Source organism: Ammospiza caudacuta, chromosome 5 (genome assembly GCF_027887145.1).
Source record: "Ammospiza caudacuta isolate bAmmCau1 chromosome 5, bAmmCau1.pri, whole genome shotgun sequence".
NCBI classification, from domain to species: Eukaryota; Metazoa; Chordata; class Aves; order Passeriformes; family Passerellidae; genus Ammospiza; species Ammospiza caudacuta.
In genome coordinates this window covers 17,129,519-17,151,126 of record NC_080597.1, presented here as the reverse complement: position 1 = coordinate 17,151,126, position 21,608 = coordinate 17,129,519, and the positions used below count along the sequence as shown (strand labels likewise).

The following is a 21,608-nucleotide window of genomic DNA, read 5'->3' as shown; positions in this document are numbered from 1 at the left end:
GGCCTCTATCACCACCAGCTGCAGAGCTCAGCCAACATCTGCCCACCTTTTACTGCAGATAAAGTGCAGATGTGACTCCCTCTCAAAGCATGCTAGACAGGGATTGGCATCCCTACTAGCTAGAGTTGGTGTCAGGGCTGCAATTGGAGCTGAACGTGATTTGGCACTGGCTTAGCAAGGAAATAAGGGCATCCTTCTACAGCTGTGCAGCAGAACCCCCTGTTCCTGCAGCTTCACACCAGCATGTTGTACTGAGTGCCTTTTCCATATTCAAGCAAATGAGCACTGAAACATTTATAAAACACTTGGTAAGTTCACATTTCATTTTTGCTATCTATTCATTTGGCATCCCATCCATATCGTCTTGTCTGACACCACTGGCCACCCCTCTGAAACAGGTTTTGAACTTGAGGTGTGTCTCAGCCCTCCCTCTCTGGTGGGTCTTTCTCATCTCTAGTTTTCCAAATGACTTCCCGAAGCAGGAAAATGGGGAGGGATGCAACAACTTTCAAAGTCACCTTCAGGAGCAAAGAATACAGGGCCCAGAAAAAACACACATTTAATTTCTTTGCAGCATTGGGAGGGCTCAGAGAATACAGAAGGCAGGATCTAGAAGAAGAGCTACAGCCCTAGAATAACACCAGCTGTGGAAACACATTTACAGTTGCTCAGGCTGTGTATGTGAAACCTTGCATGAACAACATATTTGCTATACAGTGTTAACACAGCAAGTGTCAAACACCAGTGCATGCCCAGAAGCAGTGGCAAACAGAGCTGGGAATCCAAAAACCATACCATGGACTGCAAGGGACAAAACAAAACAAAATAAAAAAAAAAAAAACTAAACTAAAACAAAACAAAAAAAACCCCAAACCACAAAACAAAACAAACAAAAAAAAGGGCAGCTCAAGCTCTTGGCCTTGTTCTTCATGCTTCTTTGGTTCTGTATTTGGAATACAAGCAATACAGAACTCGCATTATAGCCTTCGTATCTCCGTTCACAATATCTGTGGATACACAAAACAGACACAACAAAACCAGATGGGAAGTATTAGCAATCCCTGGAACAGGATGAGACTGCTCCTGCCAAAGACAGTCTCCCACATTTCCCCAATTATAATGTGAACTTGGACAATTGAATTGCAACAGGAAGCAAAACAGGAACTACAGAGGTAGAAACCAATAATTTATTAAATTAATATGAAGAATAGGGACTTCTGCTGCTGGAAGACAAATAAGGGCAAATAATGCAGAGCAAGAAATTAATTAGCAAAGAGCAGAGTAGATAATTTAATAGGGCTTTATATCTTGAGGGTTTTATGATTATTCTGTGTTAGGAATCATTATTTTTTTGTTGTACACTTTTTTTGTTGACACTTTATTTTTGCTGTAGTGTTTCCATCATGTTTTGCTGCCATTTGATGCATTGTTTTTTATTGGTTTTGTTTTGTTTCTGTTGTATGGAGTATTTTTTTTTTCATTTAGTTTTCAGCTTCTTTCTTCTTGGCTATATAAACTGCTCTTTTATTTAAAAATCTCAGTGGAAGAGGGTAATGGATTCAGAGGGGTTTCTGTTCTTCTTATGGTATTGTAAATCACTGGGAGAAAGACCAACAAAGAAATACTAGTAAAATTAGATCCTTTTAGAATCTAAATAGTGTAGCTCTAGCAATGACTCCTAAATAGTATTATATTCACTCACTAGCTGAGGATTTCCACAGTGAAGGTAAAGGACTTGAGGATGCTGGCACTAGTATTTCTTATACTGATCACCTCTGTGTTTGAGGCAGTGCAGAAAAGCCATAGGGGAGGAAGGAAAGCCAAAGGGGAGGAAGGAAAAGATCTATTTCTTTTCACACTAAAGATGGATCTCAGCATGGAAACCTGAGCCCACACCCATTACTCTATTAATGTTAATATAAATAAAAGCTCTTTAGCTTTCCAGGCTCCTTGCTCTGTGCAGCACTGCAAAAAGCCTACAGTTTGTGGATGCCCAGCATGCAAACTGCTGACATCACCAAAGCAGTAGTGGGAAGAGAGAACAAAAGGAAAAACAAAGGAAGCCCAAAATCCTCTCTTTCCCTCTCCATGATACCATGTGTTATGTACCCAACACATGCACCCACTCACAAATAACTAACAGGGAGCTAGAACTGGAATACTACTTGTTACTTTTAATAAAGATTTGACTTCCTTTTTCAGCAACAAGCTTGTAGAGGAATGCAGGGATTATGTGCCCTGCAAGAAATCAGACTTTGCAACCACAGCACCACCCATTAATTAACCACATCCCTCCTCCCCTCAAGAGCTATCACCAAATTTTTCTGTGGAGTATTTTAATTGGAAAACTGGACTCATCCAAATGTAGTTTGTTTGCTTGTTTTTGTGGTCAAGAAAGAAAGAGGAGCATGCATGTACATTGATTCAGGGATGGAAGCATTCACTTGAATGAAGGAGATCAAGATTGAGCTCCCAAGTCTTAACCAAGCATAAAAGCCACTAAAAAAACTGTGACTTTCATATTCAGGAGACTGACCCACCACTCTTCTGAGTTTGAATAGAGTGATCAGTGTTTCTGATTTTCCAGAGAAATTCTTCAAGGTATCTTCCCACAGAAACAAGCTTGCTTTTAATGCACTGAAAGCTTTTATAAGACAGGAAAATAGCTTTGCCTCCAGCTCAGCTGCTGTAATTTCCCTAGGAGCTGTCACTGGTTTAAATTTTAACAAATACTGAATTACTAAACAGTTTAAGTTTAGTGTAAAGTTACTAAACTTATAACAACCCAACTTTTTTAGTATAGAAATAATGATTTTTTTTTAAAAAAAAGGTCTTTTGGAGCTGTAGGGCAGCCATATAAGGAAATGTGCCAGTGTCATTTCCAGAACCTGCTTCCTGCAATTACCTGAACATTTGCTAAGCTGGGATGTTAGCAGTTCTATTCCAGGTAAGTTTGCATGTCATGACTCACCTTCAGAGTTCACAGGAAAATTCAGAAGGCCTCCCTCTGCTAGCAACTCCAGTGCCAGGTTAACATTGTGGAGCTGTTGGAGAGAGATATTAATATAGCTGACAATATTTTCTAACCAACAAAAGGTTTTAAAAGTATTTCTCTAGTAGCTGAAGAACTGATTCATAAATATGTATTCGTATTCCTCTCCTTAGTTTTGATGAAGTGCCCTTCAGAATTTTTACCAATTATCATATAAAATTATATGTAAAATCCATCTCCAGCAAAACATATCCCATGAGGTGGGCAGAAGAATCCATTTGTTTAAAAACAGACCTTGCATGTAAAAGACTTGTGTTAATGGGGAAAACAGGCTAGATCCCTAACTGGATCTAATGGATGCATGGAGTGTATTTCTGGGTATTTTTAAGCAATGCTCATATGCTTACCACATTTGGAACAAATGAAAAGGGAAAAGTTCTCTATATTTCCTTCAGAATTGCAAAGATCAGGTATGATTTTTAGCTACAAGTTTCTGCTGTACTTCTAAAATGTCTATTCACATTAATAGCAGTGATGATATCCTTAATAACACTCATCAGAAATTAAGCCCATGTCTATGAATGAAGGCTGAGGGGTTTTTCTCATTTTTCCTCACTGCTTTTTTCTCTCCCTTCCCACATAAAAGCAGCATCACACACATGAGCAGTAGTTATAAACGATTTTTTTAAAGTAATATCGCCTTCTAACAGCTTAAGGGTAGTTGTATACTTGGCTGATAATTACCAAATTCCCTTCCTCTAAAGGAGTAACAAGACCTGAATGAACTTCAGATTTTCTCTTCCTGCCTTCCCTGAGTTACTGGGCAATCTGGGAAATTTATCCTTTGGGAAGCTGCTGTTCCTTGTTATGTTGTGACAATAAGCACAGGAGTCCCCCCTGCATAAGCCAGGCAAAACCCCTGTGCTCTGAAGTGAAGCAACAGATTTATGTTTCACCTGGTTCTCTGGTTTACAAGTAACTGAGGGTGCCTGTTTGGATTCAGGTTTGTTTCCTTCCTCTGATAGTCAGCAGACAGGAGAGCTTAAGACCATGCAGTTCTACACAATTTGCTGATTGGAATGAATAAATCAAACGTTTCCTTGGTGAACCAGCACAGGCAAAAAGGGCACACTCTCTGTAATACATTGGGGATTTTCAAGGAATGGCAACATGTGCATTTCAAAAAGAATCTTTAGACAGAAATAACAGTAATTCCCCAAGAAAGGGAAGCCTTGAAAATAAGGCGCTTTTTCCAGCTGTGCTTTCTGACTCAAAAGATCTGGACAGTTTTCTAGAATTTACAACTGGACAGCAGCCAGGACATCTGGGGTGTTTCAGCTCTGGGCCTGTTTTGGCAAAAGAACTAAATTCACACAGTTTTGACAAGCACACAAGCCCTCCATCGTCATCATAGTCTTCATCTCATGACTGTACAGATATCACCCCTAGTTTTGTCTGACCTATTTTGTGATGGTATTCTTTGTCTCAGAAAACACACACCTTTCTACACTCACGAGCACCCAGAGCTGCATTTCTGTACAGTTCCTTGTAAATGCCATTTTTAGCAATAAAGACCCAAAAAAACCCCCTGCTGCAAACCTACCCACGTGCAGTGTTAGCTTCTTGCACCTCAAAATTGATCACCTCCTAAATTTCTGTCATGAAATTGTTTTGGTTAGAAGGAACTGTAAGGTGGATGCACCACACTGATCCCAACAGTGCATGTGGTTGTCACCATTCCAAAAACAAATGTGATCTTTTAAATCCCAGCAGACGCTATGTCTTCATACTTTACTGTACCAATTAAGGTCTAAAATAACCGGGAGTTAGAAAGCACAGGGGAATTGAAAGACATGTTTTGTGTACAAATGACAGCTGGACTATGGCTGATCGATATTTTTCGTTGTCATCCCGCTTTTGGCAAACTGTTTGACAGCAAGTCCAGTCCTTAGGAGTAACTTTGCTAAAATGAAATTATTGTACTGAAGCAGTACCCAACCCCATTCTATTCTTCTCTGATGCCAGTGATGGGCAGGGTAGGAACTAGGAAGTCTGAGCTTTGATTTGCACCAGAATTGTACCAGGGCTATCTCATTTCCAGAAAGACATCTGTGAGGCTAGAATAGGGCTGAACCAAAAGGAAAATAGTTATTTATGAATTTTTAAATAAGAAAATATTCAGTGACTTCTTCTGAATAAAGCTAATGGAAATGTTAAAAATTTCTGTCCAACTCAATGGGAACAGACCTAACAATTTTGAAAACTGAGTGGAAGAGAAAGGGAAGAAAAACAACTCTAAGGAAATGTTTTGATTATGTCTAATTAGATGCTTCAAAATGTATTTTCCCTGTTCTTGGATTTAAAAACACATAAAACAAACAAAAAAAAATTTTCCTAATACTTTGAACAGTTACCCACTGACAGCAATAAAATTTTGACAACATTTGAACCTAGGTGTCAAACAATTGTGCTTCTAAACTTTCTGATGAAAAGCTCCATGGGAATATTTATTTGTTAATATAGGACCTCTGAGAATTTTTGTTACAAATAAATATTACCCAGGGGCATTAACTGTGCCAAGGTTGGGGAAAAGATGAAAGCTTCCTCTGTGCGGGGAAGCCGTACCAGAGGAGAGAATTTCTTCTCTGGCAGCTCTCAAGCAAAAAAGATCTGACACATTTCACTTCCAGAGATTTGAGCACAAAACAGGAAAAACATCTACAGTTTCAAGATTTTCAGAGCTACTCAGAGACCCAAGTGAATAAAAGCCTACCCACACCAGAGACAATCTGAAAATACCTCAAATATCTTAAAATATATCAACATTCCAGACCTGTGGAGGAGGCAGCCCAGCACACACTTCCTTCTGGCTGGTGACAGCTTTTACTTTTAAAGCACAGATGAAATCTGCCTGGTAGAGGTGGAAAAAGGTGCCAAGCAGGTCTGGCTGAGTATGTTACAGCCCCCAGCCTTGGGGGAGGAAAGGATGTAAACTCTCAAGAGTTACCCAAACACAGAAGGGACCTTCAGAATGTTCTGGCCATGTCTTGATTGAGGCATATTTTTAGGGCAGCCTAAAGGAAGTCACAGAGAGCCATTTCTGCTATGCAAGACGTGTCATCCTCTTCAAATCCTGTTTGCAGCACAGACTGGTAGAAGACAACGCACCCATTTTCCAGCACACAGAGCCCTGGATTTCACCAGAAGGCTGCAGAAGCATGGCCAATGCCAAACAAGTGCAAGTAACAGGTGTTTGCCTCCCATGAGAAGCTAATTTTGAAGAGGACACTGACCTATTCTGAGATGTTTTGACAGCACTGAGTGCCTGTGTTGGCACTGCCCCAAACCCCCCTCCTGCAAACACTGTGGGTGTGGGACTTCACACACAGCAGCAGCAGTGCAAGCAAGAGGCAGAACACACAGTTTTATGGCTCAAGCTCTACATAATTACAGAACAACCTACCATTTCCATGGTGCTGGCCGGAGTCAGGAAGAAATTCCCTAAATTCAGAAAGTAGCCCTCTAGTTGTCCAATTAGGAGAAGTAAGACAACCCCATCTGAAAACTAGATAAGAATTGCCTGAAAATTATTGCCTTTAGTAAGCTATTCCAGTAAATGCCATTCTAGCAACAAAGGAATTTAGATGTTACTCAGGCAAGCAGACAGTCTAATGACCCAGCTCCCTCAACCTCTTCCACAGTGAACTTCATATTTAGTTAGGTAAGGCTCCCAAATTCACATTTGTGAAAATGCAACCTTGTAAAGGGATAGCTGTTAAAACAAACAATTCCAAATAGGAAAACACTTCAGATGAGCACAAATGCATAACTATAAATAATAGAAAATTGTGCCTAGTTAGGTATGACAAAACGCTTGAAAACCCTTTTTTCTTACAGTTGCCCACTGGAAAAATTCAGAAGAGCACCTGTTCACCAGAGCCCAGGATGCTCAGTCCAAATTCTTGTGCAATTTCATATTCTAAAGAAGCTCTACAGTCAAGGATGAGACTTTGAAATGTGATGAAAATAAGGCCTTCATACCATGAAGCAAATGCAACATCAACAATCACTAAATACAAAAATCAACTTGATTTCCATTTTAATTTCTGGAGACCTTTATTTCCATCCTGACAAAGAGAACACCCTTAGGAGCTGGGCAGACTCTGAGAATTACTCCCTGTAGCATTACAAAGGGCAGCATTCAATACAAAGGCAGTATTTTTGCATTAATTATTAGCTTCAGAAACTTCAGAGACCAAAGCTTGATATCTTAACCTAAACCTGGAAATCATTATGTTGCCAAATTTCAAATTTACTGTAATAAAAAGGAGAATTCCTAATGGTGAGAGGAAACACCCAGACAGCTGACAAAACATGGGTACCATGCAGCTTGGAGCACCCTACCTTAGTTTCTATGTCTTTCACATTTAATCCTAATTTTCCAACATGCTGGTCAACAAATTCCAAAAGTGCCTAAAGAAATAAAGGGAAGAAAGGCGGAAAGGAAAAAATAACTTTTCTAGACTTTTCTAGTATTTAAGCTCAGCCTAACAGATTTTGATGTCAACTAAAAAAGTAAATTACCTTTTTTACAGCATCCAGTTTATCTGGATCACAGCTAAATAATTCATCAAAGGCATCATCTTCTGTATCAAAACAACATTAATTGGTTTCATTTTTAATAACTGAGAGATCAGAGCTTTAATGTGGCTACAGAAGGAGAAAGGTATTTGCAACTTACAATCCAAGGAGGAAAAGAGTAGCAGGGAGGCAGAGAAAGATGCTGCTTTTATATTTATCAGACGACAGGATGACAGGCTTCCCTTCAGCCTGACCACATCAGAGAAAACAATTTACTTCATTCAGCTCTGTAATTTTCATCCGCAGAGGTTCTCAGTTTGTGCTGCCACCAGTCTGAACACTGGCTAAGTTTCACAATACTGTGATTTATTTCTTTTCACTTGGGTGGTTTTTTTACCCTGAACTTCTGGGATAAAATGCAGGGAGCAGAAGAGCTGTATGTTTTACTGCTCTCCTCAAACAGAAATGTCAGTTACACCAAATTTGCAGAAAAATACCCATCCTCCTCCCTTCAAAAAACCACAAGCAAGATATGGAGACTCTACCCTTCCTCTGACAAGAGACCTCAAAAATGGCCAGTTCTGCCACCCAGTTTAAAGTGGGTGAGGAGCTGGTGCCAGCAGAGCTGTGCCAGAGAACTAGTAGTCTAAAACTTCCAAGGAAATGAGATCCATCCGAGTCCCACCCTCACCTCCCCTTTCTGCCCAGGTGCAGCAAAAGCAGGATCCATCTCCTCACCCAGCCGCAACCTAGCTCTGGTTCAAGCATGAGCAAAATATTTGAAACTCTCCAAGCAAGGAGAGGTGCTCTGGCAGCTCAGTTAAATGGAGAACCAGTTTCTCCAGCACAGGAAAGCAGAGGCAGCTTTGCTTAAGGGAAATTCCTCCCAAACGACGGTGACAGAGCAGCCTCCTTGGTGAAAGGGATTCCTTCGGTTTCTCTGTTCTGCGGGTTGCTGCAGGAGCAATGCCAGGGAATAGGTGAATCCATCGAACAAATCAGAGAGAGCCCTCTTCTGGAGCCACGCTTTGGGATTTCTCTCTTGGCTAAGAAAGCCGTGTCAAAAATAGAGAGAGAGCATCTTGAAGAGTGAATTGCAGATTTCTCTTCCCAGCAGAATCAGCCCACTACAAGAAACACCTAATTATGGGTTGGGGGTTTTTTCTTCCTTTATTTTTTTTTTCTAGTTTTATTTTCTTTTTTTTTTTCTTTTTTTTTTTTTTTTTTTTGCTTAGGGCAGGGGGTGAGAGTTGGAGTTTTTTCACAATTTCAGCCCACACTATAGAAAACTCAGTGGAATAAGTGATAAATGGATATTAAATTATATCGTTTGCACCTCTGCAAAGGATGAAAATGCCAAAATAAAGGACACAGAAGAGAATTCAAACGGTTGCCTTGGTTCTCTAGGGGTGCAGTGTGCTCCTTTGCATCAGGGAAGAGCAGCTCACACTGAACCTGGAGCAGCACCCAGAGCTTCTGCAGGCTTTGCCCACGGGGACATTTTTCACCTCAAGTGTTTCCCAGCCCTCAAAATCCCTAAGGGTAAAATCTCTGGGGATGTTTGACTGAGCTGCCATCCACGACCCAGTACCAGTGGATTTCAAAATCTCATTTGCAAACTGTGGGAAGGAAAGTACAAAACCCAGTAGCAATGAGAAACACAGTTCTGAAGCCTTTATAAATAGTTCCAACAGTGAACATGGTCCATGCACAAATCCAAGCTGGCATTTTGCCTCCAGCCAGGTTTCTTTTTTGGGTCATCAACCCACTTTCATGCCCTGTCTCCCCTCCCATCTGTTGCCTGTAGCCTACAGGCAAAGTGACCACCCATTTTCCAAGCTGTATTCTGTTGGTAAGAACAGACAGTAACAGAAGACATTTGGAGAAAAACACGAGGAAAAAAATCCATGAATCTCTATTAACTTTAGTGGGAGCATACTGATTTTATCACGGGGTAAAAATGGATCAGGACATGGTGTCCAAAAACACATAACAAAACACCGAACTTGGCAATGGCAGCACTTACTTGACTGAGCTTCTATATTCTCTCTGGAAGTGCAATAAAAAGCAAGAATTAGAAAAATGATTCAGCAGAGCTGATCTTGTTCATAAGCTTTGCTTATCTGCTCTCCTGTAAAGCAGGAGATAGAGTTTAAAGTGGCATTAACTTTATTTCAGAGTGACTTTCCAATAGACATTTTAAAGTAGATTGTATATCTGTGTAAGGTCTTGGAAATATATGAGATTTTAACTGGCCCACACACTAATGAACATTTATTTTACAAGCACAGTACTCAATATCCTCTTCCAAAAAGCTGCTCATGATATTAGAGCTTGAAGATGTTTTGGCATATAAAAAATGACAGTAGGAAAATGTGTTTACAGTTCTTAGAATGATGCGCGTGTTTTTTTGGTTATGTAAATGGTATCCTACTAAACTCCTTTAATAATGGCAGTACCTCGCACACTCAGCAAGCTAAAACTTTTCTTTCACAGTAAAATAAGAAAATAATTGCCTTCTTTTTCTTTATTTATAAAAAAAAGCAGCAAATTTAAAGTGGATTTAAACCTTTGTGGCTTTAGAAAATTTCCAGTTTAGTGTGGCACAGGTAAATTTACAGGACTGGAATTTTATTACTATATTTGCTATGAAATTCCATGGCAATAACAAATGCTAAGTTTAAGGAACAATCATACATATTGTTTTATATATATAGAATAAATAAAGGGATTGCACCATAATGCCAAACAGGAAGAGGGGAATAAAACAAAAGAGAAGAAATCAGAGAAATAGCTGACATGCATTTACCTGCCTGGGCTTACACCTTTGTCATCATCATGATCCCAGCTACTTTTTGCAAGGGGGAACATACCCACAATGTTTCTTTTCTGACTGACAGTGTAAAAAACAGCTATGTCCCCTCTTACTTGTTTTCTGTGATATATTCCACCGCATTTGATGTCTTTAATCCTCCAGAGATGGACTGTTGAAAGGACAGTAAACAGTGTTGGGTTTGTCACACAAAAATATTCCATAAACAAGCTTTCATGACCTGTTTGCTGCCTTAAATGATTATCAGAGGGCACTTAGTCAATAACTCCAGTACAATTAGCACAGATACTTTGAGAGATTTCTGCTTCCTTCTGCTCTCTTCAGTCTCAAACGGGAAATCTCTTACTTCCTCATCAGAGGAAGTCCTTGGTGTTTGCTGCTCTTCCCTTTCATGCAGTGAAAAACATTGTGGTTACATACACTGGTGGTGTAATTTTTGCAATTATAAATATTTAAATATATTATTGTAAATAAATATAAAATAAATATATATTATAAAATATAATAATAAAATAAGTAAAATAAATAAATCGTCTCCTATAGTCTCAGAACAGACTTTAAGAAACAAAATAGAGGAAGAAGACATGTAGATATCTGCTTGTAGAGAAAAATACCAAAATGTTACCCTAACAGAAAGGGAGTAAAAACTCCCATCACCTAAAGAAAGAAATATTCAGCATCAAAAATACTTAATGATTTATGAATACAATCTTCTATTTTAAAATATTTAGAGACAGTAACAGTAGAATTTCTTCATTTTCTTCTTTACAGAGATCAACATCTGTTTTCAGTTTTGACCATTCCCTTGTTTGGCTGAGGAAGAAAAACAGCATAGTGCTTTTCCCCTTTTAAAGACAGAGTATCCAAACTGAATACTCAATCTAATCCAACAAACTCAGAAATTGAAATGTGTAATTCACAGAAAATATGAGTATCTCTTTCACAGCTGCACACATATTTCTTCTAATTCTAAGCAGGTTAGCCTTGTGAAAGGACTCTAGGATCTACTTTAACAAATACTGAAACTACAAATACCTCGATGGTGATTGTCTCCACTTGAACATTTGGAGGCAGAGCCAGGGTGGGTTCAAAGTGCTTTGCTATTGCAACAAGAAGATGCAGTGTGCTCAGTAAGTCCTTTGCCAAGATAGCTATAAAGGAAGAAAACAATGCTTAGTGTGCAAAACACGTGAACTTCCCTCCAACATCATGAATTCTCCCTGTGCAGAGAACCTCAAAGTCATGGAGGGCCATAACACCGGTGGGACACCAGATTGCAGTTTGTATAATATCAAAATTTAGCAATAGCACAGCTTAAAAGTGAGATATACAGGGATACTGAGGACTCTTAAGTGATTCACAAGCCACACACTTAGAGGAGGCAGACCCAGGCAGGTCAGATATTTCTGTCTCACTTTTGATTCAACTAGTAATTGAAAACAGGTTGTTTAATTACTGTTCTGGCAGCACGTTGCCTCACAGCAGCCTTATAGCACAAGAAGCCTGTGATGGATAATTTTTCTTCAATTTCACTTCTGCACCTACATTCCACACTCCATTTCAGCTGACTTTCTTCCAATTGCAAACACTTGGCCACGACTTCCAGAATCACTGAGAGTTTCTTTCGCTGTTTTTTTTCTGTTAATGCAATCTTGTCAACATCCAGCTGGAGAGATCCTAAATTTTCTTTTACAGATGATCCATAGGAAGAAGAAGGATGTATTTTAACATCATTGTAGGGAAAAAGAAAATAATTAGAAACATAAAATGACAGCAGAGCACACAAACTCTTGTTTTTAATGTTCAGTATCATTTAAGAGCTTTACAAAAGGGACAGGACTCAAGTCACTCCTTGTAGCATCATCCCCTAGCCCTAACTCTTTCCATTTCTTCTACAGAAATCCAAGGAGTGAATCTTTTCTGTAGATAATATACAAAGTCCATATCAATTCATATATAGAAGTTCATTGCTCAGGCAAGTAAACTATGAAAAATCAGCCAGTCCTGCTCATGCTGCTGCTCTCAGCCCTGGTAGAAAGGAGATTTAAAAGACAACCCCAAGGAGAGTAAAAGGGAAAGAAAAATATAGTAGGGACAGGAGAGATGGAGAAATAGGTAACAGGCTGCTCTAGGAGGCCACATCTTTATACCAGCACCACATAGTGCCAAAAGCCTCTTAGATTTTACAAGTTCCAGAACAGTTCTTTGGACCTAGCCTTTAATTTTTTTTTTTTTTTTTTTTTAATGCAGGAAAACATACATTGCCATGCTGATTCCATCCAATGTTTCTGGTAGCACCACAAGCCACCTTTGTGTCCCTGGTTTATGTTCCTTGTTTGTGTTCCTCCTTCATTTCAGAAGTGCTGAATTTCACACTTCATAGTTAACCTTTTCATTATGTCAACTAGCAGGTATTAATAATTTCTTAGAAGTAAAATAACCATATGAAACAATAGTGGGAATTTGTTCAGAATTGTGATTATCACAGCTAGCCCTCAGTGCAGTGAGAAGTGATGACAGGTCCCTGCTACTGTGATTCCTGAGGTTTATTCTCTGATTGGAAAGCTCCTCCATGAGATGTCTCCAAGAGCTAAACTCAAAGGACCAGCTCACCCAGGAGATGATGAAGTACCAGCCCATCATACAGATCTTCTTCTAGACTTTTAACTACTATGTGTTCCTCTTTCAGAGTTCTGTTGATCCACTCAGTCAAGAACTGCAGGGGAAAACAAAGCAATTATAATCCTGTGGTTCAGACAGCACAGCACTCGGTGCTATATTCTGTTTCACTTCTCTTCAGTCCCTTATCTCAGATCTTGGTTTGCTTTCAATCTCCACTTCCTTTGTGCTTTTTGGTAGTTTTCTAAAGGGTTCGTTTTTCCTAATTTTCAAGTGAGACAGACATCTCGCTACTTATAGTCTGAGGAATTATGTTACACAGCTCAGGAAAGAGACACTCTTCCCACTTCCACCAGGGAAAAGGCTGCACAGTACACTTCCCATCCCCTGCCTTCATCCCACATCACAGAATTCACACAAATTCAACTGCCAGGCAGAAGTTTGTAGGAAAAGCATCTTGGCTCATTCTGTAGGTAGTTTCTTGTACTCATCCACACTATTAGCACTCCTTCCTCTCATCCCCTGGTTTTGTTTTCTTTTTCTTTCTGTAATATTGTACCACTCAATCCCCAAATACCTCCTTGGAACTTTCTTACATGGTAGTCCTCCCACTGTTCTTCCAATATTCTTCCTGCCTTTGCAAAGAGGAAGCTGCTCAGGAAGCCAAGGTCTGGCTACAAAAGGAAAGGAACCACATGTGTTTCTAGATGGAAGAACAAAGCAGTTCCTCAGTGCTTCTCCAAGCATGTGTTTTTTTCACATGTGTTGAGGGAAAGGGAATATGACCTGGTGAAGCAGAACAGAAAAGCAGTAGCCCCAGCTGGCTGCCAACATGAGCATCCCTCTTGTAAGAGGGAAGGGTATTGCTTTTATTGCTGTGATTGTTATGAGTGAGTGTCTGGAGTGGATTATATCCTTCTCACATGCTGTAAACAGAGGAGAAAATTCGTACCAGATTCCTGTAAGCTCGCCAACATTAACAAAAATGTAAGAACGGTTTGAGAAATCTCTGAGAAGCTTGAAACTGCACAAGAAATAAAAAAGCCTGAACTGGGAAGGTGTCAAACTGTAAAAGGCATCCTCAGCTAAGAAATAAGAGCAGAAAGCTGTGCTCTTCAGCTGATGCTTGGTGACACTTCAGAGGTGTGAGGGGTAGAGCAGAACCCCGAACACAAGAGTCCAGCCAGAGGGAAGTCAGAAAAGCAGCAAGCACTGCCGAGCAGCCCTATGGCATCCCTCCTTTGCTCTCCCAGCCTGCAGCTCACACAGTTCTGCTCAGTTGTGGGGGCCCCAGTCAGCTGCAGAGCAGATCTTCCTGTCTACAAATGAGCAAACAAGAAAAGGAGAAAAGGAATACTTTGTGAAGTTTGCTGCTGGCTTCCAAATTTAACCATCTTCTATTTTACATGCAGCTGGATATTTATAGCAGCTACAGGGAGCCATTTTGTATTTCTCACTTCTCCTAAACCACCTCAAAAGGAAAATGCAGTGAAAGTGTCTCTCCCCAGTGAGTTTCTTTGCTTCCCTTGTTCTTCCCTTGAAGATTCCTCCCTGTCCCTGTCTCCATCCCAGATGTTTCTGTAGAGAAGCCATCAAATCATTAGATTAGGAAGGCAATCAAGGGGCACTGATGGAAACCCAGAGGACTTTGTCTCCCTCAGGACACAATTTCCATCTCCTCATCACCCAAAGAAAAGACATTAGACAGTGATGAACATCATTTCAGGGATCTCTGAGAGGAAATGGATTAAGCACTGAAACTCACAGAAATTTTCATAACTGAGGAAAACTCTTCATTTTCGGCAATCTCAAAATAACAAATCCAGTCTTTCTGTAGACAACATAATTGCATTTTGCAGCACCACTTTTCAGACTTTCCCTTTGGTATAACAACATCATGAAAACCTGACACAAAATCAAAACTTGTTGATCAAATGTGCATGAATACCTAATATAGAAACACCCCTACATATTTATAAATGCTACAAAATACAAACAACAGCACATATCTTAAGCTGCTTTTCATAATATTTATAACAATTTCAGCACCTCTATAATGCAAGGAGTGCATAAGACACATGCCATTTTTCTTCCTGGAAGTTTTATTATGTGGACTGTGTCATTAGAGAAATTGAAACAGTGATTGAACTCACTGGGGAGACTTTCAAAATTAGATGGAAATAAAGTACTTGCCTGTGGAATAGGACTCATCTTTCACAGTTACCTCAAGAAGGTAATGCACTGTAGAAGGGCCTGAAAGCTTTCATCCTGAATTCCTGGTGACTTGCATACTCTTCATCCCATCCCCCTCTGCTCTCTGCTAACCTTGCCAGCTGAGCCAGCTGCTGGTGAAGGCTGCTGCAAATCAGTAGAGCACTCCTAAAAGTTACCATGGGATCAGTGCAGCAAACCTGCACCATATCTCTTTTTAGTCACAGCAAATGCTGACATTTCTGCTTGAGATCCCAAGATTCCCAAGAATCCCTGGATTCTTGTAGCTGCTACGTTACCCTCACAATGAAAGAGCGACTGGGTGCTTCTGGTGTGGCTCACCCACGCAGCCCAGGTTAGGAGAGGTGTCACATCAGAAGCCACTCAGGTTTGTATCTGCACTCCACACCCAGCAGTGCTCACTGCATTGGATGCTGGATCCTGTATGGCCCCAGCCACCCTGATGCTGTCCTGGAACAAAAGTTTGGCATCCTTTGTGTGAAACTCAAATGCCAAAAGCAGAGTTCATTCCCATCTGTAGAGACTGGGGACTGAGGTCAGAGGGCTGGGCAATTTACAGGGCTGAAAGAGGTTAAAGAGCCAGGTTCTTTGTTTGCTTTAGCACAACTCGAGGTGAGGGTTAAACAGTGCAGTAAAAGAAGTGATACCAGTTTCAATTCTTCTAGTTTGGGGTTGTTGCTTGAGGTTGGTTTTATGAGTTTCCTCTTCTCGCCTGTGGAAGGAAGCAAACAAGATCCATCACAGTTATCAGATATGACTAAAGCAAGTGTAGCTAAATCTGCTATCAGTTTGATATTCCCAGTATGGCTGATTGCCTGATGTAGAAGCATTTATTTTTCACTTTAGCTAATTCCTTATGAGCAAAACACTGGTATAGCGGACTACTAAACCTGCTGTTGGAAATTATGCTTCAGTGTACTTCAAATGAATAAGATCTAGATGGACAATTCTAGAAAGAGGAAAACACACTTGGTCAGATATGTATGAAACTTAAATTTCAGTTAAAGAACCAGCTAGACTTTGTTTTGCATCTTCATGATCTGCCCCCAAAGAGTCAGCAGCCAAATGACAAACATAGGGCTTACTCATTTCTGATACAGCCATGGGATCACTGTTGAAAAATATAGAATTCATTTGTATGGCACATTTTCTGTTTGGCCCTTCAGGTGATTCTTTGGCCTTTTTTTCTGTCCTGGTTCATAAAGCACATACCTTTAGTAATGACATCTTCAGTTAGGAATCGATCAAGTGTAGAAGGCTGTGTAAATGCATTTAAAAAGTCTGGATCCATTGTCTTTAATCACTCCTGGTAAACTGGTAAAAAATTGGGGGGAAGGGAACATGAATAAAGAGACATAAAGATCCAAATTAGTACTAAGAAAACAAACAAACTGAAGGGGGGTTTTTTATCAGTTACTATTTCATCACTAGCTGCTTTTAAAAAAATCTGAAAATATATTTAAATGTGTGCAAAGAAAAAGAAGCCAAAAACAATTTTCATTTTTTTTGTGGTAATCATCAAAATGTAGGAAAAAAAGACCTGAAGACCTAAACTAAAACTTGTTTTAATCACATCTAGTTGTATTTTCCCTGTATTAGATAAGTAAAATACTATTTCAACTGAAGTGAAAAACAAGCTTCCCTAGGTATTCATGGACATGAAATACCATGAATGCTCGAAAATATAAAAATTATCAGTACTTAAGGACTATTAAATCAAGAAAACAGTAGTTATATTACTGAACAAGTTACTAAATATAAGCAGCTTCCTTTATTGGACCAGCTGGTACAGTTGTGGGGAAACAAGGACAGCTATTGGCATCTGAATAGTCTCTTTCACAAATTCTAGTACAGAGTCATAGAATCAGTTAAATTGGAAAAAAACCTCTGAGAACATTGAGTCCCAACTGTTCACCCACCACTAAATCGTGTTCCCAAGTGCCACATCTGCATTTCTTTTGTATCTTTCCAGGGATGGTGACTCCAGCACTTCCCTGGGCAGCCCCTTCCAATGCTTGAGAACCCTTTCAGTGCAAAAATTTTCCCTCATGTCCAACCTGAACCTCCCCTGGCACAGCTTGAGACAATTTCCTCTCATCCTGTCCCTTGTTCCCTGGGAGCAGAGCCTGATCCCCCCCCAGCTGTCCCCTCCTGTCAGGGAGTTGTGCAGAGCCAGAAGGGCCCCCCTGAGCCTCCTTTTCTCCAGGCTGAGCCCCCCCAGCTCCCTCAGCCCCTCCTGGTGCTCCAGCCCCTTCCCCAGCTCCGTTCCCTTCTCTGGACACGCTCCAGCCCCTCCATGTCCATTTCTTGTCCTGAGGTTCCCAGAAGTGCCCCAGGATCTGAGGTGTGGCCCCAGCAGTGCCAGCCCAGGGGACAGTCACTGCCCTGGCCCTGCTGCCACACCATGGCTGGCACAGCCCAGGTGCCATTGGCCTCCTGCCCCCTGGGCACGCCTGGCTCCTGTCCAGCCGCTGTCCCCAGAACCCCCAGGGCCTTTCCCATCTTTCCAGCCCCTCTGCCCCAGCCTGGAGCAGCAGGGGGTTGGTGTGACCCAGGGCAGGACTGGGTCCTTGGCCTTGTGGAATCTCAGAGCACTGGCCTGGGCCCATGGATCCAGCCTGTCCAGATGCCTCTGCAGAGCCTTCCTGCCCTCCAGCAGATCCACACTCCATCCAGCTGGGTGCTGTCCATGAACTGACTGGGTGTGCCCTTGATCCCCTTGTCCAGATCATCAATAAAGACATTAAACTGGCCCCAGAGCTGAGCCCTGGGGACTCCTTGGGACTGGTCACCATCTGGATTTGACTCCATTTCCCACTGCTTTCTGGGCCCAGCCTTCCAGACATGCAAGAAGCAAAATGGTTCTTCATAAACTAAATGCACACTGATTTAAGTGCCAGAAATCAGAATTACAAACTGCAACTGTACTGTGGCCTGCAGAGGTGAAAGAGATCACAGGAGGATGAGGGCTCTGGACACTTAGAGCAGACTGTAGTTCTAGCATGAGTAAGAGAACTCATCCTTCCCAACAGTCCAAAAATCTTTGGAAGTCAGAGCAGAGCAGTTGTCATGACCAGTCTTTTACTGCTGGGCCACTGTAGGAGAGGGAGAGGGGATGCTGACTGGTTTTGTGCTTTTTTTAACAGAAAATGAGATGCTCCAGAGGTTCCTGCAGGAGAGTTCTTCACTCCCTACCCACGGTGCCCACACTGAGAGCCCTGTTTTCTAACTCTTCCTGTGAAATGAGTGGAAATGGGACTTTTTTAAAACAACCCAGAGCATTTAAATGAGTAGCTAATACTAGTTTTAGGAAAAGAAACTTCCTAAAGTGCACTTCAAGCACCTGGCTGGTGCTGCAGGTGCCTGAAGTGAGGTGCTTCCACCACTCAGAGCAAGGCACCTGCTGAAAATGCTGTGGCACAGAACATCTCCAAAGTGGCCTTCCTCTGCTCAATAGCTTTATTCACCAAAGAGCACAGTGCTGCTCTGAAGGCTTTCACATATTTCTTACAAGGGCCAGTCAGTATGTTATGAACATGTGTTTTAACAAAGATTTGCCAAAGCTGACAGAATATGAGTAGAAAATAGTAATTGGATACTTTTGCACATCAATCTGGTAAAACAAATTGGTACAAAATTGCCAGCAAGGCACTAGGAGAAAGGGTCACAAGAGAATTCATTTAATTATGGTGGTGGCAAAATTGAATGCCATCTGTAAAAAGGTGCTTGATTAAAAAAGATAGGAGAAATTGAGTGATGTAGTGCCTGAGGAACAACTGAGTTGTGTGAGATAAGACTGCCCAGATGAAATTAACTGAGAGAAGTTAATTAACAGAGAGCAACCCAAAGGACAACTTATTTTTAAATTAGGTTTCTGACAGCTGTGATGCCTTGGGGAGGTCCAGCTTATAACAGAAATGGCCTGTGTAAGCCACAACTTATTCTCACTCAGCTTTGCAATATTCCGTTTGTGTATCTTTTACTTCCTTCAGCTATCAAAGTGGTGTGTTGCCTGCCACACCCCCCGGGCTCTTTTTGGCCAAGGAACCTGAACATCAGAAGCCACTCTAAAATTTGGAAACCTGTAAGGAAAGGCCTGAAATTCAGAATTTGCAATAAGGTGGCATAATACCCTCTAGGGCCTCAGTCCTGTGTGTCAATCAGAGTTAAAACTGCTACCCTGGGTAAGATTAACTTGCCTGGTTTCTCCCTTTCAGTACCTTAGGGAAAAAAACCAGAACCCCAAAACATGCAAGCAGTGCAAGGATATAGAGACACTTCTCCAAAACACTTTAACAGTCTGCAGTTCAGACTTCCTAAAGCAAAGCTGGGGGGCCTGGTCACTAGGAGGTGTCAGCACATTTGCTCCCCATGAACTCCCTGCTCACCCCTTGAACATGTGTCTGTCCCTCAGCCCTCAGCAGTGGGGAGGTGCAGTGTGGCCCCACACCACCTGAAGCCCCATCTCCTGTTTCTTGCTCTCCACCGGCTGTTCCTGCAGGCACCAGGCAAACACCAACTGATCCACATTTTTCACACCACTGTGTTAATGCTCCATGTCACTCCTGCCCTAGAAGCCCAAAGCCTCTGTGTCCATCTCTTTCCAAAACTGAGCAAAGACAGCCTACAGTTACCCTTCCCTGGAAAACCAGCTGTTCATCCTCAGGGGTCTTTTCTGAGCTTCCTCCAGCATGATCACAGCCTTTTGGAAGTGCTAGGAACCAGACCTGCCCAGATTTAGAAGGGTACACTGCAGCATGCACAGTGGTATCTACTCCTCTCCTCCTAAGTCCTGCTTGTTTTTTTCATCACTGCTGACCCTTTATTGGAAATTATCTATTAGATCTCCAAGATCTTATTCCTACATAGCAACACACCAATGAGAGCCCATAATTTATTGTATTTCAGCTCACATTTATCAGTATTGATTTCCCACAGGCATTTCAGAGCCTGCAGTTCTCCAGCATTTAATAGACCCATTGCTTATTACTCATAATTAGCATTCACAAGCAGCCCTTCATGTGGCTGTGCAGCATATTGGTGAGGCTTGGTCCCAGGCAACAGCCTTTCAGAGAATAACATACTGCAGGAACAACACAAAATGGAACATGCCAGGGTTGGGACACCTCCTTGGGTGAACTGTTTAATGAAAAACAGGAAAGGTCAGAAAAGTTGATTGTCACACACAAATTTCCGTTTTTGCTGCAACCAGCTCCTGCCTCCCACCAGCTAAATTTGCTGCTCAGAGCTGTGGCTGACATCTGGTTTTCCAGCCCCCATCCTCCTGCACAAGTTTTTTTATCAGTACTTGGAATACATTGTAAGAGACAACTGCTCGAATACTGACTGTACAGGCATTTCATTACAGCATCTTTAAATAACATAGATGTTTAATTATGGACTATTCAAAGGAAATGGCATTCTCTGAATGAAATGCTCATGCCCTGGATGTACAGGCTTTCCTTTAAACCCAAGGGGTGTTTGATTTCTTGTGTGCCACCTGCAGTGGCTGCCAAGAAGAGAACTGTTCTTAGGTCAGGAGTTAGGCTATTGCACAAACTTGCCATGTCACATCTACTGATAACATACTAATTCAAGTTGGGTCAGAGCTCACTTTTCCTCCATGAGCCTTCACAGGGTCTGGCTCCCAGACATCCCCAAAGCACCACACAAAGCACTAATGGGGGTCTCTAGCTTACAAATCAGCTGTAGAATATTCACAAGGCACTTTCCAATGCTACCAAACTCTTTCACTTGTTTCATTTCCTGTTTGAAAAGACAAAAGTCCCACTCTGCCTAGCTCAAACAAGTAGATCACACAAAGGAGGAGAAAAAAACCAAATGGGAATGTTAATATTTCAACCTTTGGGAAACCAGAATTAAAAAATAAATGAGGGGGGAAAAAGAATGCACATTGTGCACCCAGTTTAAAATTTATTTTCACTTCCCTGTGTAGTACCAGACTTCTCAGGAGCCATCTTTGCTCATAAGTATAAGAAGAGATGTTATCTTAGTAAGAACAATACACACAGACACAGAAAATCTCCCAGTTAAGAACATTAATTATGGGAAAAAGCACGAAAGGAGCCCCACTTTCCAGACTTACTATTCTCTCCTTCAGTAACTCTCCAGAAGCTCTTCCAAGACCTCGTCCCAGCAGTAAGGATGCAATTTCTGGGGGTGAGGGCTGAGCCCAGGCTTGGAGGTCTCCCATGCAGGGCAGCACAAAGCACACAAAGGGGAAGTTATGCCGCAGTGCTCTGCTCTTAAAAACGAAACCGTGGTCCCATCCGGAACTTAACTGTATGTGCTGGTCCCTGCTGCAGAGACTGAAATAAACAGGAACACAAG

The 21,608-nt window shown here is 41.4% G+C and overlaps 1 protein-coding gene across 1 annotated transcript; it reads right to left on the bottom strand.

Annotated features, from left to right (window-relative positions):
• Positions 1-335: 335 nt before the first annotated feature.
• PARVG (parvin gamma) lies at positions 336-21,502 on the bottom strand. The gene is made up of 13 exons (XM_058805261.1): positions 21,364-21,502; positions 16,470-16,571; positions 15,905-15,969; positions 13,020-13,122; positions 11,952-12,092; positions 11,442-11,557; positions 10,502-10,557; positions 9,600-9,622; positions 7,577-7,638; positions 7,397-7,465; positions 6,456-6,557; positions 2,972-3,044; positions 336-1,007 (listed from the first exon to the last, which is right to left on the bottom strand). Exons 2-13 carry the CDS (start codon positions 16,546-16,548, stop codon positions 928-930), a joined length of 969 nt encoding a protein of 322 aa, XP_058661244.1. The 5' UTR covers positions 16,549-16,571; positions 21,364-21,502; the 3' UTR covers positions 336-927.
• Positions 21,503-21,608: the final 106 nt, after the last annotated feature.

Bases quoted from the DNA above. Each gene is read 5' to 3' on its own strand.
- PARVG (XM_058805261.1), bottom strand. From the start codon at position 16,548: ATGGATCCAGACTTTTTAAATGCATTTACACAGCCTTCTACACTTGAT. The intron at 11,558-11,951 runs GTAGGTGCAGAA...CTTCCTTTATAG, and splicing joins GCTGAAATGGAGTGTGGAAT to CTATCTTGGCAAAGGACTTA. The intron at 7,639-9,599 runs GTAAGTGCTGCC...GTTTTGATACAG, and splicing joins GAATATAGAAGCTCAGTCAA to AAGATGATGCCTTTGATGAA.